This window comes from Monodon monoceros, unplaced genomic scaffold (genome assembly GCF_005190385.1).
Source record: "Monodon monoceros isolate NGI ecotype Baffin Bay Population unplaced genomic scaffold, NGI_Narwhal_1 Super_Scaffold_8, whole genome shotgun sequence".
In the NCBI taxonomy this organism is placed as follows: domain Eukaryota; kingdom Metazoa; phylum Chordata; class Mammalia; order Artiodactyla; family Monodontidae; genus Monodon; species Monodon monoceros.
The window spans coordinates 74,835,273-74,855,250 of record NW_021703785.1 but is presented as its reverse complement, the minus strand read 5'-3'; the positions used below and the strand labels follow the sequence as shown (position 1 = coordinate 74,855,250).

The window sequence follows — 19,978 nt, the reverse complement described above, 5'->3', positions numbered from 1 at the left end:
CTTAAAAATATATTCACACGGGGCTTCCCAGGTGGCGCAGTGGTTGAGAGTCCGTCCACCTGCCGATGCAGGGGACACGGGTTTGTGCCCCGGTCTGGGAAGATCCCACATGCCGCAGGGCGGCTGGGCCCGTGAGCCATGGCCGCTGAGCCTGCGCTCCGCAACGGGAGAGGCCACAGCAGTGAGAGGCCCACGTACCGCAAAAAATATATATAGATAGATAAATATTCACATGTATGTCATAATATTATGATAAATTTGAAAGCTAACCAAAAAACAAAAAAAAAACAAAAAAAAACCCCAAAAACCATGACCAGACATGACGCATCTTTTCTTTTGGTAAGGGCGGGAGCCGCGTTATGCAGCATGTGGGATCTTAGTCACCCGACCACGGTTCAAACCCGTGCCCCTTGCATTGGGAGTGAGGAGTCTTAACCACTGGACCACCAGAGAAGTCCAGATGTGTCTTTTGTTACATTAAAAAATAAATATATTATTCAAGACAAAGTAAGTATTTATTTTATACTTAAAAGCCCATACTATTAGTTGTGCTGGAATACTAAAAGGAATATTAGAAAGAAATGTGAGGTGGCATCTTAAAACGAACCAAGTAAACCTGCATGACTTTTATTACCCAGGCAAGCTGAACACTTACCATTTGATTCCTCCCTTTATACTGAACAGTGAGAAAAGAGAAGCACATAAGAGGGCCTAATTTCAAAGCTTTTAAAAACAAAAACAAACATTAAAATTGTTTAACAATTTTTCCCAAAGACAGTTTTCAAAGTAAAAATGAAGAATAACTAATGCAACAATGGCCTCAATGTTTCTTCTATTAACACAAACCAGTCAAGACTAGTATAGAGCTTTTGTTAATATTTCTTTAGTGCTTGATTAGTTTATATTAATAAGCATTATGGAGCTAGGAACCAAATAAAACTGATACCAGAATGATGAAAAACCTGTGTCTATTCATAATTTCTAATCTCAAAAATATCTAAAAATAGAAGACTATATTTTCCCCTAGATATTTAATTCCATTACTACATACTATGATTCCTTTCCAGAAAATTAAGAACATAGTAACTTTGTGGCCTAACATGAGTATTAATTTTAAAAAAAAGTCACCAACACTCCAGCCCAGGATTCAGCAAACTTTTTCTATAAAGGGCCAAGGAGTATTTTAGGTTTTGTGGGTCAAAAATACTCTGTTTAGTAGTCTTTTTTTTTTCTTGTCCATCAACCCTTTACAAATGTAAACACCATCCTCGGCTCTGTGGTAGGGTGGTATGAAAATGGGTGGAGGTTCCAGGCTACAGTTTGCAGACCTCTGCTCCAGCCAAATTAATCTTATGATGCTTCAAATATGCAACACATACTTTAAGTAACTACTTAAAAATATCTTAATATTAAAATATTTGATCATCTAAATTTTCTAAGAGCATATTTATGAAACAATAATCTATTTTTGAAATGCCAATAAATCTGTCATATTTTTAAATATCTAATTTGTTTATTCTCTAAGTTCCTTGGCTATCTATAAAATTTTACCCACCACTAAAATGATTTTGAAACATTCGAATGTTTTTAAGAATTTGCAGTATTTCAATTTTAAACTGTAGCAACATTTCTGAATAGTTTTTCAATAGAAAAGTAAAGTCGAAACTATCTGTTGTCCTTTATTAATTATACCTATATTAAATACCACTGAACATATTAAAAAACACTGGTGTAAGTTTTTTTAAAACTGAAATTTCAAAGAATGAAGAGTTTGCAATCAAGCTTATGATGTAGCCAACTTAAGTTTAACAGAATATTTTATTTAATCATTTCCTTCTGGTCCCTAAATGATTTACATCATTACACATAGCTACACATTTGCTCCAAGAATATAAAGTGTATGCCAGAGAAATATTAAGAAAGCTAATTCCACCAACTTTACTATAAGCAGGCAGTTTAAAAAAAGATACGTTGAGGTACATAAAAGAACTGGGAAGAATTTCCTAATCCTCAATGGAATGAAATAAAATTTCCCTAAGAAATATATCACATGTGGTTTACATCTTGACTGTATTTTAAAATAAAAACGCTAGTTTTCAAAATATATGCGCATGAAATTTTTTTTAATTCCACATTCTTTTATAACATCATAAAATATCCTCACATTGATAAATCCAACAGATTTATGTTCAAATGTAACTATGAAAGACCACCATTTAAATACGTCACTATGCAAGTGCTATGTATCCAAGAGGAAAAGAGAACTGTAATAATGCTAGAAATTATTCAAAAAGAAAATTCAAAATGTACTCAACTAATTTTCTAATGGGATTTATAAATCTATTAATTTAAACTTTTAGTGTGACTTATAAATAATAAAAAAATTTCTAACTGAATTTAAATGCCATATAATTTTCATTCAAAGGATATTTACTTGATGGAAGGTAAGGTAAAAAGTTCTTGTTGCTATTCTACTTAGGATTTATTTTGCTGTCTGTATTCATTTTAATTTAAGTATTTTTTTAATTTTCCAGGGACAAAAGAACAGGGACAGAGACAGTCAGAAAAAAGACACCAATGATTGGAATTAATACATTTAGCCTCAGAAACTTACTTTCTAAAGAATCATGGCTTTTGAACAGCTAGAGGAAAAAAATACTGGTAAGTATTTTTTAGAGTGAGTTGTTAAGCTGGCATTCATTCATCTAAGGTGAACAATGAGACTCTGTTAATTATTATTAAGACCCTGTGGGTTATAACCTACTTGAAGTATCCTTTTTTGCCCCACCATTTTGCCCCCCCAAAACAAAACCCTGAGTCAGATAATGTCTTTGGAACTAACTCCAGTTTACAAGAAATTCAGGCATAAACAAACTTGCTGAACATCACTGCAAGGATACAGTCAACAAAATCCAGGACGTGAGATACTCCATACGAGAAGCTGTTTCTTTAAAAAAAAAAAAAAAGGAAAAAAAGAGGGAGAGAAAACCTATAGACTAAAATGACTGGATTTACCAACCGATCTGAAGAAACCAACTACTTTAAAAAAAAAAAAAAAGTAAGACTTGGGCGAACTGGAGCTTTTAGTAGTTAATATTAAATAACTGGCAATTTTTAAGATATGATAAAGACATTTTTTGAGAGTCCTTATCTTTTAGAGATACATACTGAAATACGAATGAAATCATATGAAGTCAGGGATTTCATATAAAAAAATTAGGGCAAGTGGGTATACTTAAAGATGAAAAAGATCTGCTAAGTATTGATAACTGTTATGGTTGAGTGATGAGCACATACTACTTCTACTTTTCTATATGTCTACCAAACTAAAGAATTTTTAATATCAATTAACGGTGAAAATCAGTCAAGTGGAGATGATGAATTTATCAAGATTCCTAGTTTAGTAGGAATTAAAAAAAGATAAAGTAAAATGGAGAAAAATTTAATATTCATTTCATAAAGCATGATTATGTTCAGAAACTAATTTTAATTTATTACCTGTAAGAGGTTAAGAAATTCGTTAGTTTAACATAAACATGACAAATTCAGAAAGATAAGAAAATATATTACTATATAAAGCAGAATCTAAAGAATTCTAAATATATATCATCCACCTGACAATGTAAAATCATTTTAGTTAACCAGTATTTTACTTACATTTTCCATATAGTTTGGCTTAAAGCCCTCCTGCTGTCGCCTCAGCTCCTCCTGTTCTCTGTGTCGGATCATTTCCTCTTCACGACGACGGTGCTCTTCTTCATGCCTGAGAGATTTTTAAATAAAAACTCAGGGTGGTTGACATATAAGCCATAATACGGTATTTTATTTCAGGTAAAACAAAATCATTTATGTATATCATTTATTTATACTTTATGCCTAATCTGTGATAACGAGTGGCTTACCAGATTTACCTTCCTTTTATTTTGCTCTAAACCATTACTAAATCAAACAAACCAATAAAATAATTTATCTAGGGTAAATCAAAAAAGTAAAATAACAGCATATAACTAGGATAATTATATGCTTACAGTCAAAAAATCCAGAACCAAAAGCTCAAGCCAGTACTCTATTACTGCACAAGAGAAAGCCTGGGATCCACAATCACTGGCACAGCAGAGTTAGTTCTTAGAGACACTCAGAACCTATTCCAATACAAGCCACTGCAAAGGACCACATTGCCTAGACAAAAATCCTACTACGTGCAAAAGGAAGCCTTAACAAACATTCTCTCCCCCACTTCATTAATGCACTGAGGAAAGTATGCACCTGGAGCAGGTGTCTGATTACCACCTGTTTTCGCAAATTAAGTTTTATGGAACAATCATTCCCTCACTGTCTGTGGCTACCTTTGGGCTAGAGCAGTGCTGAATAGCTGATACACAGACCATATGACATGAAAAGCCTAAAATATTTACCATGTAGCCCTTTCCCAGGAAAAGTATGCCAACCTCTGCCCCAGAGATATCAAGCATGGAACAACAACTACAAGACAAACAAAAAAGATATGTATGTGCAGGATTACTATTAAATCATAATTAGTTACAATATGATTAAGAGGGAAAAACCTACAAAATAATATTAAACTAATAGTCTGACATTATACTGACATTTAAATCAATGCAAACTCAAATATACATGCTCTGCACTCAAAAACAAAAAAGTAATTTAAATAGCAAAGACTATATAATGCTGATGCCCCCTCAGTAGGTCTCATTTTCCAGGCTACTCTTATAAGCACTCTTTTACACAAGTATAGATACTTCGTTGTTGTTTTGTACACCAAACACAGTACCTGAACTAAAAGAAATGGCGGTTTCACCCACAGCCAGCAAGAAAACAGGTTGTTAGGACTTCATATCAGACCATGTGCAAGTAACAAGACAATGTTCCTAAGGTATTTCAAGCAAACTCTAGATTTTGAGATATCTACGTCCCCAGTATAGATCTCTATTCAAGGAAACAGAATATTCCAATAAACCGGTTAATCCATTTCTAGTACATTAACACACTCATAAATTTTATGGTTAAGAAAATACTTTCATGTTCATACACTGCTGAAAATGTACATAGTGACAGGAAAAATTCTCTTATTCAAAAACTCTAAGGCCACATGTGTTTTTCAGACTTTAAAAAGGGTTTAATATACTATTATGATATCCCCAGTAGGATCTATTATGATACCCCAGCAGTACCCAATAATCAACACCATTAATACTTCTGTAGTAAGATGAACATCACATTCTACGAATATAACAAAGGTTTGGCACGACCACAACGTAAAACAGGTCAGATTTTGCCTCATACAGGCTCATGTCAGATCCTGCCACTAAATGATACTCAAAGCTTTTTGGTCTTCAAGATTGCAACAATGACTTTGTTGAGGACCAACGTGTAGCAAACAATTTTATGTGTGCAAATCCATTTCCAGTAAACTAAACAGAAATATCTATACATGTGTGCAAGAATGTATACACACAGATACAAGACTGTACATTAATTAAAGGCAAAAGGTTGAAGACATTCAATTACAATTGAGGGACAAGGAATACAATACAACCATTACAAAGAGGCAGATTTGCATTTACTGACATGAAACAATGTCTAAGGTACAGTGTCAGAAAAAAGGCAAGCAAAACAATAGTATTCCTATTGCTGCATCTAAAAACCATTTGTAGGAGCAGAGAAGAGAGTATGAGAGTTTCTATCACACTGGGGATAATCTGGGGAGACAAGAGCATTGCCCTTTTTCTTTTGTACATATACGTATCATGTGAGTTTTTTTAAACATGTATTGCCATAACATTTTTAATTTAAAAGATATTTTAAACAAAATTTATAATGTACTTCTCCCCATTGTTAGAGCAATTTTTTTCTGATAAAATGTGAGACTACATTTATATCTGGAGAAAAAATATGGTAAAAAGGTATAAAATCACTTTAAACATTTGCTATTTTTTTCCTTCCATTCCATTGCCTATAGATTCCAGAGTTTCTACTTTATTTTGTGATTACACCACACTGACAATTCCATAATATAAATTTACAGGCAACATATAGGAACATTCCCTACTGTACATACGTTTGCTTTTAATTTTTTTCCTTCCACAAGATGCTTTAACAATTATCTTTATATTTAATGTCTCTTTGGATCAAGGATAATTTCCTAGGTTATATTCACAAATGTAACTAATAAGCATGATGAGTTTTAACATCCTTCATGTTATACTTAATTGGAAACTGACAAAACCTCTATTTTACAATTTATTTTAATTGGAAGCCCACTATTTGTCTCATATTTTAATAGGACTTTGAAACCTGAGAGGCTTTAGGCACTAAGCTATGATACGACTGATATAAAAATGTCCTGCTCTTTGTTCCAGTCCAGCACTATGGCCTCCACACCCACCAAAGGCCTCAGTTCATCTGATGATCTTTATACTTTGTCAAATGACATAAAAAGGGAAAGAATGGATGGATGGGTAGATGAGTGAGTAGGAAGGAGTAAGGCAAGGAAAGAAGAGAACAAATGAACAAGTACTAAGTGGGCCAGTTACAGCCTGAACCAGCCCATCTAAGCCCTGTCCGCCTTCACTGTCACAGCCTCTGAAGAAGTGACCCACGAAAACCTAACTTATTTGTAGCATCGAAATGAAAACCAGAAAATTTTGTATACTCCAAATTATTTAATTTCTTTCAAATATATTTTCTTAAGCAGTTTTTTCAGTCTCCCAACTAAGGTAAACAGAAAGGCCGTGTCCAGACTCTCTGGCTGTCTCACGTGGCAGCCTCCTGAGTCAGACCAACCTCTGCAGGCTGCTGCATTTTTATCTGCTTTCTGCTGCAAGGGCAGGATATATTTGACAATTATTAGTAAAGTAAGTTCCTAGACACTATTTTTTTCCTTTCCTTCATACATGCTGCAAAATAACTCAATTTTAACACATTATTTACATTTCTTAGATCAAGAAACAATTCTTACAATTAATTTCAAAACAAACTCCACAGGCACAAGTAAAGATTAACAGATTTATCACTGGCTGTATCTGCTAGAATACAGCCAACCATAAAAGTTACGCATCAAATTATCACCTAATTGTTGACATATCTTTATATTGTTAGTACACACTTATCTGAATTTCAAATTGAATCTGATATACCTCTGCAATATTAAATAAGATTAATGGAAGACCATTCGGTGAAAAATTACCAGGTACATAGAATACTTATCACGTCAAGCAACCAGTATTTCAATTATTAAACAAGTAACCTATTAAAAATTCCAGTAAGTACTGCGTTCTATTTTGTGCGCTTCACTTTCTTTTTAATAATCTGATCATATTCCAACTAATGTCTGCCTCCCTCCCAGATTACCTAAGTGCCACACCAGCAGAGCTTGTGTCTTTTGTTTTCCACTGTATCCCCAGTACCTAGAGTCCTCTTTTTCATTTTTTTATTTCCAACTAATTTTAAACTTACAGAAAAGTTGCAGAAATAGTAGAGTTCCTATATCTCCCTCATGCAGCATCCCCTAATATTAAAATCTTCCATAACTATAGTACAATTATGAAAACCAGGAATTCACACTGGTACATTGCTACAGTTCAACTCTAGGTCTTACTCAAATTTCACCAGTTTCCCCACTATGTCCTTCTTCTGTTCCAGGACCCTATCCAGAATCTCACATTGCATTTAGTTATTATTTCTCTTTAGTCTCCTCCAGTCTGTAACACTTCAGTGTCTCTTGGTCTTTCATGACCTTGACATTTTTAAAGAGAACTGATTATTTTGTACAGTGTCCTTCAATTTAGGTTTGTCTTAAGTTTTCTCACGACTAGCATAAGGTTATGAAGCTTTGGCAAGAAAACCAAAGAAATGACAATGTACACTTCTGGGTGCATCATATCAAGGGGTGCCTGGTGTCCGTGTCTTATTAAGGGTGATACGAACCTAAACACTTGGTAATGGTGGTATCTGCTGGGTTTCTCCACTTCAAATTTACTATGTTTCCATTTGTACCTCATACAAATTTGAGACTCCACAAATCCTGTATCCCAAGTTTTGCGCAACAACCTTAGCACCTACTGGGAAATCTTGAATGAAACAACTACAGGCGTGCTTCATTTTATTGCCCTTCCCAAAAATTGCATATTGCTTTTGCACACTGAAGTTTTGTGCCAACCCTGTGTTGTCAGATGGTTAGCATTTTTTAGCAAGAAAGTATTTTTAATTAAGGTACACACATTGTTTTTTAAGACATCATGCTATTGCACACTTAAAACACTACAGTATAGTATAAAGGTAACTTTTATATGCACTGCGAAACAAAAAAATTCACTTTATTGCAATATATTGTGCTGGTCTGGAACCAAACCCACAGTATCTCCAAGGTATTACTGCAGTATTCACCCATTGGTAATTTTTCTCTCAGACTCATTTCACATTTATTATTTGGAATTCTACTTCTAACAACTAAGGAAGAGTTGTCCATTCTCCCCATTTATTTACTTACTCATTAAAATAACTTCTATCAGCACAAACTCATGGATATTTACTTTATTCAACAGTGTAAAGTCTAATACTATCATTTTTTATTTTGTTGTTGAAATTGTTCCAACTCTGGCCCTTAGGAGCACCTTCAGTTTGGCTCCTGTGTTCTCTCAACATGCCCTAGCATTGTTCAAGTACTTTGCTTCTCTCTGACGCAAGATTTGTCAGGCTCATCTTGGACTTTTCAATCCTGGAATCAACCACTTCTCCAAAAACCCCTGGTTCCCTTTACTGGAGAATGGTGCTCAGAAACAAAAATCTGGGCATTAGATGAGCTCATTGTTCCTGAGGCATCACTGCTTCTAGATGGACAGGGCTAGGAAATATGTATATATATATGAACCGATGTATATATACATGTCTATATTTCTGTATCTGTCTAGATTAAATGCCACTCAGTTCATACTGATACTCAGAATCCCCATTAAACATCACAGGAGTCGTTTTAATTTTAGCCTTTCTCCCTTCTTTCTTTCTCCAACAATGAGAAACCTGGTTCATACTGATCTGTACTAATATATTCACTTAAAAAAGTATATATTATTTTCAATAAAGTCTTGATTAAAGAGAGAAAAAAAGTATATACATAAAGTAGTTTCAGAATTGCAAACCTATATCCCTATGAGAAATACATTTACTAACTAGATTACAGAATTTATATATTGTTCTTGCCACTAGCCTATAGTATTCAATCAAGATACAGTTTTCCAAAGTTATTTAGGTTCCTTATTTTCTTCCCCATCTCCTTCCAGTGTGACAATGCTGTCCATTTATATATAATATAGTTAAGTTCATCTGTTATATTTTTATTCCCTACTTTGGGTTCCCCCACATTGATTGTTTTTTTCTTGGTTTTTGTTTTTCTTTTTGTTGACTGAAGTACAGTTGATTTACAATGTTAGTTTCAGGTGTACAGCAAAGTGATTCACTTATACATATATATTCTTTTTCATATTCTTTTCCATTATGGCTTATTACAGGATATTGAATATAGTTCCCTGTGCTATACAGTAGGACCTTGTTGTTTATCCATTCCATACATAGTAGTTTGCACCCCACATTGTTTAGTTTTAATTACTTATTATTTTAGCACACTAGTATAGGGCACTAATTTTAAAAGCCTACTTGTCAAGGATAAATGTAAGAGAAGAAAGCTGGATTCAGGTAGGTTTATGTTAGGGGAGAGGAGGTTTCCTTTTCTTTGTACAAGTAGAGGAGACTTTAACACATTTACATGAAGTGGAAAGAAGCAACAAGAAAGAAACTGAAAAAGGTCCCTCGTGTAAGTTCATGGCGGGAGTTATTTACACCAGTGGTTCTCAAAATTTAGCATGCACCAGAGTCACCTGGAGGATTTACCAAAGCACAGGTGAATCAGCTTATGATTCGGTAGTTCAGAGGGAAGGCTTGAGACTTTCTAACAATCTCCTAGGTTAGAATGCTGATGCTGCCTGCCAAGTACCATAAATTGAGAATAAGTAGGTTAGAGTAAAATCAGAGAAGTACCAAGACAGAAATACACAAACGTTGGTATAATCAGGTATAAAGTTGGAAGAAAAACACTAAAATATATGGTCTAGTACCTATCTCCTGACCGTGAAGACACTTCAAGCTCATTAACAGTTTTTCACTTTATTTCCCATGAGCACCTAACTTCCTGTCACAAGCACTTACTACTTTTATAGCACTTTCAAAACAAAATTTTAAGTTTGCTTTAATCTATAATATCTTTGTTTATAACAATTCCTAATTATGTTTTTGTTTTTTTCTTTTTTTGCGGTACGCGGGCCTCTCACCGTTGTGGCCTCTCCCGTTGCAGAGCGCAGGCTCAGCGGCCATGGCTCACGGGCCCAGCCGCTCCGCGGCATGTGGGATCTTCCCGGACCAGGACACGAGCCCGCGTCCCCTGCATCGGCAGGCGGACTCTCAACCACTGCACCACCAGGGAAGCCCCTAATTATGACTTTTGAAACTTGTAAGAGTAATACTTATCTCATATTTTACAACTGAATACTGCAGGTACAAGAAAAGCTGTTAATTTTTGTTTCTACATCTTGGATCAACTACTCCCTTAAACTTCCTTACTTAACCTAAAAGATTTTAAGTTGCCCATCACAGTTCTCTATTATGTACTGAGATCTTTAATGCCCATACCCTTTTTACCATGGATTCCAGATATCTTTTTTAAACAAATTATCACAAGTACAAAAATGCTTAACGGCATTCAGAGTAGTATTATACACATGAAAAAAAAACTCAGATCAACGCAAATATATCCATCTCTGGAAAAATGGCCCCGTAAATCACGGTGCATTCTTACAATAAATTATACGAAACAATGCCTAAGCCCTTTATGTAAGTTCACATTGTCTGTAAAGCGTCCATAATCAGCTATAAAAAACATAGAATAACAAAGATTTATGTTATCTCAAAGATTTATGTTATCTTCTGGAGTAATTCCCTAAATGTGGTCAGAAATCGACAATTTTGGTTTCCTCCCCTGTATTTTCCAAGTTATATAACTTGTTGATAACAGGCATTGGGAGTTTTATTCATAACATACATAATGAAACCTACATATATATTCACATATATGTTACAGTGATGTTCTTTACCTCAGTTGTATTTGCTTCCGTTTTTGCAGCTCTTGGTTTCTGAGTTCTTCTAAGCGTCTGAGTTCCTCTTGACGCCTCATTAAATCTACAAGATATTGATTACAGATTAATATTTTTAGCTTCCCCTTCTGTATTTTTATATTCATAAGCATATAGATTCTCTATGACTGGCAATATATGTAGTAACTTATTCATACTCATGCACCTAGCTTCTCTTTTTGTCTATCACATCATTTTACAATGAAAGATTATAAGCTGTGTAATAAATTAATATCACTTCTGGGCCCATTTCTTCATGTGTATGAAGAAAATAATAAATCCATCCTTATATTAAGAAATTAAAATGGGCAGTAACTGTTTTAAAACAGGGCCTAGAACATATTAAAAATAGAATAGTAGCTACATTTTCATTTACATAGTTTTAAACAAATTAGAATTTTTTTCAGCAGCAAGCTCAAAGCCCAAAAAGATGCCTTGGCAACCATCAGCCGAGGGCATGTAAGAACCAGACCAAACAGTACGAATAATGAGATAGGACATGGCGTAAAACTCAAAAACATCCCTCCCAACACAATCAGCAGGTTTCTTCCTGCATCAGGTCTGTGTCATATGAAGGAGGGCAATGAGGAGACAGTTCCTGAAAGGGGAAAAGGGCTGAATACTGATATGAACAAGACCACTTTAAACAGGACGAGCATTCCCACTGTCACCAACCCGTGTCACATCATCAAGAACAGGGGTTCCATAAACAAAAACAAACAAACAAAAAAACAATAAAATATATTTCCAGAAAAAGAAAAAAAAAAGAACAGGGGTTACACTGCAGAATAAGATGATGAAAGATACATTTGTTTTGCACATCTGAGAAGCAGTGGATAAACTTCCCAAGTATGAAAACTCTTTGTACTATCTTACCAAATTACATGTGCACGCATGCATAAAATATATATATACACATATACAGATATATGAATACCCTGAATAACACAAGTATTGGTTGTTTTTATTTTCTTTTTCTAAAATCATGTTACCTGAAATTTCTAAAATAAACACATATTATCTTAATTGAATGTTTCTTAATAAATTGCTATATTCAGAATTCACTTAACATAATACTTAACAGTTAAAGTTAATATTTCATGTGCCAATAACTCTAAACATCTTAACCATAACAACACAGGCATAATTATAACAAGGTATTATCCTCCCTACAGATTGAATTATGTATTAATTATGTCAAAGAAAAAAGATCCAGACAGATTATAAATGTGCTCTAGCCATCCAGCCACTACATGGTTCAACTGGGATGTACAGCCAAATCTATCCTTATTCCAAAGCTCTTTCCAAAATGCCAGCATTGCAAACCTGGCTGTTCAGCCTCAACTGAGAAACTTAAAAAAAAAATTTTTTTTAAAGATTTTCGGACTCTGCTCAGGAAAGTCTGCTTTGGTATATGGGATAGGAACCAGGCGATTCTGATAACATGCCAGTTGAGAAAACATTTAGCTATCTTAAAACCCAAACATGACTACAATTAAGTTCAAACATTTTTACCATTAGCTGTCAACCTTGACTACTCATTAGAATTACTTAAGTACCTTTTAGCCATAGACCAATTAAATCAAAATCTCTTGGGATGTGGACCAGCTATGAGTATTTTTTTTTGAAGCTCCCTAGATGACTCCATTCTGCAACCAACATTGAGACCCCATAACTATCATATAATTTCTATAGCTGGCGAGACTTGTAAAGACCAAAAATATACAATCTATTTATATTCCTAAGGGGAAATGCTTCAATAAGCCAAAGCATGGGAAGTATCTTACTATCATTAATTACCCAAGAAAGTCAATACAGTGCATCCTGTAACAGTTTTATTATTGATTTTGTAGGTTAGCTGTTCTTAAATCAGGGGCACATATAGTAATAAATGTAAAATTGCATTTTCTTCCATGAAAAGGAATAAGAAAAGAACATAAATGTTTTCTGACAACTGGATCTTCTCCTTTTAAGCTGGGCCAGTTAAAACAGGTGCTTTAACCTCTCAGATCGTGCTTTCTCACCAGTAACATGGGTATAATAATTAGCTCAAAGGATCTGACAATCAAATTATCAGATAAGCACATTATCTAACAGTCATGAGGAGCACTATCAACTTAAAACAGAACTACCATTTTACATCTTCCAAATTATTTCCTTTAAGTTGCTAATATCCAGGGTTCCTGAAATTTCACTAAAGCTTATATATTTGTATACTGCCATGATAATATTCTTCTGGAGGAAAATGTTACCCAAAAAACAGGTAACCTGAGGTGCTTTTTATCCTTTAACCCAGTAAATTACACTCATAGGAATTTTTCTTATAAAAATAATCCAGGGAATTCCCTGGCAGTCCAGTGGTTAGGACTTGGTGCTTTCACTGCAGGGGCCCAGGTTCAACCCTGCCGGGGAACTAAGATCCTACAAGTCGCACACGGCCAAAAAAAAAAAAAAAATCCAAAGGCATCCACAGACATAAAGTATCAGCTGCAGCACTACTCACTAACAGACCAAATAACATTTAAAACTGTGTACCTAACAAACACAAAAGACGTAAAACTGTATCTATAATTGCAGTATATCATAAACACGGGTATACAGCAAAAAGGGAATAGAGGGGAATATGGACACATTTTAAGTCTGATTTGCTAGACTGTAGGAAAGTGTTCTCTCAATGTAATATCCTTCAAGTCATGAAGACTAAACATATGCTCTCTGATCTAACACAGCTCCTTCCTAGAAATGTAAGAACTGAATCTATAGATTGAAAGGGCACATCTGGTCCCAAGAAAAGTATGATGGTGTACAATAAGATACATCTGGAATATAAGACTGGACAGATGGAAAGATGTAATAAAACAAGTATAGTAAAATGTTAGTAACAAAATCTAAGTATTAAATACCTTAAAATTCTTTCAACTTTTTTTTTTTTTTTTTGGCCACACCATGCAGCTTGTGGGATCTGTTCCCCAACCAGGGATCCAACACATGCCCTCTGCAATGGAAGCGCAGAGTCCTAACAACTGGACCACCAGGGATTTCCCCTCTTTCAACATTTTTATGTTTAAAATTTCTCGTAACAAAATGTTTGGGCGGAAAACATATCCTGGATAAGTTACTGAACCTTAAAAGAATTCACATGGAAGCCTGTTAAAAGGATCAAGTCACAAGAAGGGAAAAAAATCCAGGTTTATCTCAGACTTTCCCACAGAAACATGCTATCAAGTACTTAAGAAAGGGGAGAAAGAAGCATGAATTTTACGCCATTCAAGAGAGGGTTTAAAGTATAAGATCATGAGGACTTCTCTGGTGGCGCAATGGTTAAGAATCCGCCTGCCAATGCAGGGGACACGGGCTTGAGCCCTGGTCCGGGAAGACCCCACATGCCGCGGAGCAACTAAGCCTGTACGCCACAACTACTGAGCCTGCGCTCTAGAGCCCACAAGCCGCAACTACTGAAGCCTGCATGCCTAGAGCCCACGCTCAGCAACAAGGGAAGCGACCACAGTGAGAAGCTCGTGCACCGCAACAAAGAGTAGCCCCCACTAGCAGCAACTAGAGAAAGCCTGCGCGCAGCAAGGAAGACCCTACGCAGCCAAAAATAAATTAATTTTTTAAAAAAGTACAAGACCATGGATGTTTTAGAAGATGCAGGAACACTGTTTCTGTGAACCTTCTGACAGAAATCACAAGGATAAACATCAGAGAATCAAGTGATGAACAGAAAAGTCATGACTCAACATATTTAAAATAGGGCTGAGAGAATTATGTGAGAAACATGTGAGAACTACGGTTAAGGAACATTAAAAAGAAAACAGGGTCTCAAAGACACATTTGCACTTCCATTGTCCGTTGCACTATTCACAACAGCTAAGGTAATGGAAACAAACTAATGTCTATCAACAAATGAATGGATAAAGATGTGGTTGTGTACATACAGATACATAATGTACACACACAAAAAATGTGGTATACAGAAATATAGACACACACATTGGAATATTATTCAACCATCAGAAAAGGAAATCCTGGGCTTCCCTGGTGGCACAGTGGTTGAGAGTCCACCTGCCGCTGCAGGGGACACGGGTTCGTGCCCCGGTCCGGGAGGATCCCATGTGCCGCAGAGTGGCTGGGCCCGAGAGCCATGGCAGTTGAGCCTGCGCTCCGCAACGGGAGAGGCCACAACAGTGAGAGGCCCACGTACCACAAAGAAAAAAAAAAAAAAAAAAAAAGGTAGTGAAGCAAAAAAATAACCTGTATTAAGTATAATGGGATTTGGATCTAGAAAGGATTACATAAACAGCAGTAAAATAGAAATGAAGCAATTGTTAAAACAAGGAACTGGTGTGTCAGTAAGAATCAACATTTACAAAAATTTGCTAAGATATATACATATTGACTGCAACACTGTTTTTACTAACAAGCTGGAAAGAGAACTAGACATCAATTAAAAGAGGATAAGCAGGGCTTCCCTGGTGGCACAGTGGTTGAGAGTCCGCCTGCCGATGCAGGGGACATGGGCTCGTGCCCCGGTCCGGGAAGATCCCACATGCCGCGGAGCGGCTGGGCCCGTGAGCCATGGCCGCTGAGCCTGCGCGTCCAGAGCCTGTGCTCTACAATGGGAGAGGCCACAACAGTGAGAGGCCCGCGTACCGCAAAAAAAAAGAGGATGAGCAAAACTAATTATAGCCATTTAACAGAGTATCATTAAGCCATTTAAAAAATGAAGCAAATCTATACGTACACACTTATACAGAAAGTAAAATAGCAAGGAGCAAAAAAGATCTTCTTGGTTATAAATAAATACACACACACACACATCTACTGACATATGCATGATTTTTTTTCATTAAAGGATACAGAAGAAACTTAAAATACAGAAGAAACAGTGACTCCTATAAGAAAGCAGAAGGCGGGGCCAGGGAAAAGGACAGTTTTCTGTGCTGAGCTTTCCATTTCCAAGATAGGTCAACTAGAGAGCCCTGTGTCTCTGCAGAGCCAAAGAACCAAGATTACTTCAAGTTGCTCCCCAACCTGAATACACCCTTAGAAGCGCTCGATAAAATATAAAATTGTAGAACAAAAGAGAAGATTGTAAATTTTTTTTTTTTAAACAAACTAACACTGAAACGAATTTATCACCTGCAGACTTTTGCTGAAATACAGGATGTACTTCAGGAGAAGTAAACCCAGAAGCAAGGACTAAGATACAATAAGCAATGTGCTTTTCTAATATTATAAACCAAAAACTGTTAACATGGGTTATAAATAAGCACACAAAAAGCAATAAAATGAAAGCTCATAGGAAATAACTACAAAATTACTCTGCTTCGAAAAGTCAAAACTCCCTTAGGGGTGAGGCAAAGTTTTCTAAGAGCTCACAAGAGCTCTACGAGGCCTAAAGAAATGTTGTTCTTTGTCATCACTACATCCTCAGTACCTCACGTGGTGTCTTCTACAACCAACATTCAATATGGGTTCAAGTTACACTACTGCCTGTTAGTAGCAGCAACAAATATCTTTCAGCACAAATGCTTACACATCTAATCAATGTTTTTTCCTAACTATGGCATGACCATAGATAGCAGGAAAATAAAGTGGCAAAGTGCATGGCAGGCTAAGAGCTGAGAACAATTCACACTGGACAGAAGTGCTAGAGCAACCATGAGGCCTGGGAAATTAAAATTTTTTTAATTTCCCAGTAGATTCTGGTGTGTAGCCGATTTTTTTTTTTTTTTGGCCATGAGGGGCAGCATGAGGGATCTTAGTTCCCCGACCAGGTATTGAACCCGGGCCCCCTGTAGTGGAAGAGCAGAGTCTTAACCACTGGACCACCAGGGAAGTCCCTGGCCAAATTTTTGAATCATAAAATCTAAGGCTGGATAAACTTGAAGCTCTCTCTTCCAGGTCTAAGCAGCCTATGATTCTAAAACTTTATCTTAGATAACAATTTTCAAATTTCTGCAAGAGACCTAGTATAAACGTAACTAGTTTAAACATATTAGTATATGATATGAATGACTTCAATTTTATTAGAAAAAGAGTATTTTACAGTTTATAGAAACGCTAGGTTTAGGGTCCAAATGAAACCAGAAATGTCTGACTAGTTTCTAGCGTTTGCTGAGTTTGTTTTAACTTATTTGGCATCGACGCAGTTATTCAGTGACTTGACCGTAATTGCTCAATTGCTCAATAAACATTTACTGAACAGTTTAAAAAAAAAAACTAACCTGGATTTTACCTAAAAGGAAATGAGAATCTACCAAAAAGATTTAGAGATGAATGATGATCAAATTTTCACCTTTTAAAGAAATACTGGCTCTAGTATAAAGAATACTTTAGGGACTTCCCTGGTGGCACAATGGTTAAGAATCCTCCTGCCAATGCAGCAACTACTGAGCCTGCGCTCTAGAGCCCACAAGCCACAACTACTGAGCCCATGTGCCACAACTACCGAAGCCCGCGTGCCTAGAGCCCGTGCTCCGCAACAAGAGAAGCCACCGCAGTGAGAAGCCCACGCACCACAATGAAGAGTAGCCCCCACTCATCACAACGAGGGAAAGCCCACGTGCGGCAACGAAGACCCAACGCAGCCATAAATAAATAAATTTATTTATTTATTTAAAAAAAAAAAAAGAAGTCTGCTGCAGAAATTGGGCAGCTGTCTGTGGCGCCATGACCTCTGGGGGCAGTCAAGAGAAGGTACATAGAACTTTACTGAAGTGCTAAGTTAAAAAAACAAGTGCAAAAAATTTAAGAGCAAAACAGAAAGCAATCAGATGCTTTATTTTAAGAAATACAAAATTTTGGGAATTCCCTGGGGATCCAGTGGTTAGGACTGCGTGCTTCCACTGCAGGGGGCACCGGCTGGATCCCTGGTCAGGGAACGAAGATCCCACAAGCTGCACATCATGGCCAAAATAAATAAATAAATAACTTTTAAAAAAAGAAATCCAAAATTTTACAGATAATGGAAAAGATGAGTAATAGGAAGAACCAGAAAAAGTTATTTGGAGAATTAACAGGAAAGAAGAAAGGGTAGAGATAAACAATATAGACAGGGATAAAAAGAAACCTAGAAACAGGAATGGGAAGGAGTAAGCTTCTGAGATATATTTAAGCAGCTTGACATGTTAGGTATCTGACCAATGAATGCGAGTAAATGTTATGTTATGTATAACACCTGTTATGAGTGCTCTTAAAAATTCAGTTAGCTCTGCCTCAAGTGTTTAAAATGTTCTTGCCAAATACTCAGAATTTAGTATTCCTGAATTCCCATACCCAACGGCACACATGAATCTTTTTCATCTCTGCCAAGGAATAGCCATCTGTGAATCTTCTGACATGTAGTAAGAATCTTAAATAGCCAGCATTTGCCATAATTCTTCTTTCCACCAAACAAAATCTTGATATGTGACTTTATGCCACAACTACATACCAAGAATCACCTCACTGGGCTTCTCTTTGCCAGCAGAAGCATATACTCACTTCTGGCAAAAGTTAACAACCTTAATCACCTCCAACAATACTATTTATGTAGGTAACTTATTTTTAGTAAGTTTTTTTTCCTAAGGAAGTTCTCTCAGAAAAGTGAAATGTTTCTTTCTAGCATTTTCAGTTTCAACTGTCTCTAAACCCCTAACTAGCGACTTAGTAATAGGTGTCAACGGGGACACCTACACGGAAACGCGTCTTACCTTGCCGCATGAGCATCAGCTGGTGCTCGTGCCGGGCCGCTTCCATTTCCGCCTCCAGTTTCTCTTTGGCTTCTCGGATGTTTCTATCAACCTGCTCACGCTGCTGCTTCTCCATTTCATCCAGAGCCTTCCAGCGAGAGGCATACTCAAATTCAAATGTCCCAGGCTGAGCAAAACGCGGCGGCTGTTCTCTTTCCCTAAGTTTACAAGGAAAGACACACAGAAATGTTATGTTTCAAAGGTAAAATGACATGTAAGAACAACGAACACTACCATTCACTGAGCAATTACAATGTTCATGGCACTGTTGACAAGTACCCTCCGTGAAATATATCACGGCAACATTGTCAAGCAGGTTTTAACAAGCCTAAGTTTGAGAAACTGCCCAAAGATGCCCAACTAATTAGTAAGGGCACCAGGATTCAAACCTAGGCAATCTGATGCTACAATCTACACTCCCCTAATTAACAACTCCAATAAGGCCTTCCTGGTTTTCACTCAACAATTTTATATAAGGTAGTCTGCAACATATGACCCAAATGTCACTTAAGTTAATTGGCTGAAGTCAGATTTTTCTCTCTAAAAGTATAACTTTTAGGGATAGTAATACAAGCAGATACAGTTATGTACCAGGTTCATTGGCTAGGCCAAAAACTGTAGGCCTAATTTACTACAACTGGCTTAATACTTGTTTGCCTTGCTAGACTATAAACTCATTGAGTACATGAAATTTCTGTTAACCACTGTAACTAAGTACATAGTACATATCTAGCACATTGTACACATTTAGTATTTATTTCTTTGAATGAATGAATAAATGACTGAAAAAATTTAAGACCTGTGAATGTACCTGACAGTCAAAGAAATTCTTCAGTTATTCAAAAGTACTGATAAGAACATAATTCTCACTCATCAATAAAAGTACAGATGGCATGCAATCACAAATTTTAACTTTTATTTTGGGGTGGGGAGGGGAAGATGGTGGATGGGACAAAGTTGGGAGATAAAGGGAGAGGTTGTCACAGAGGGAAAATGTAGTGACAAGAAACAGCTGTGGGACTTCCCTGGTGGCGCAGTGGT

At 36.3% G+C, this 19,978-nt stretch overlaps 1 protein-coding gene across 1 annotated transcript in view; it reads right to left on the bottom strand.

Moving 5' to 3' along the window:
* The window catches only part of PSPC1 (paraspeckle component 1), a 58,318-nt gene that overhangs the window by 22,493 nt on the left and 15,847 nt on the right, over positions 1-19,978 (bottom strand). The window contains exons 4-6 of the mRNA XM_029210151.1: positions 18,899-19,095; positions 11,163-11,247; positions 3,658-3,763 (exon numbers count right to left, since the gene is read on the bottom strand). Of these exons, the coding sequence (XP_029065984.1) occupies positions 3,658-3,763; positions 11,163-11,247; positions 18,899-19,095 (388 nt within the window). The remainder of the gene's footprint in view (positions 1-3,657; positions 3,764-11,162; positions 11,248-18,898; positions 19,096-19,978) is intronic.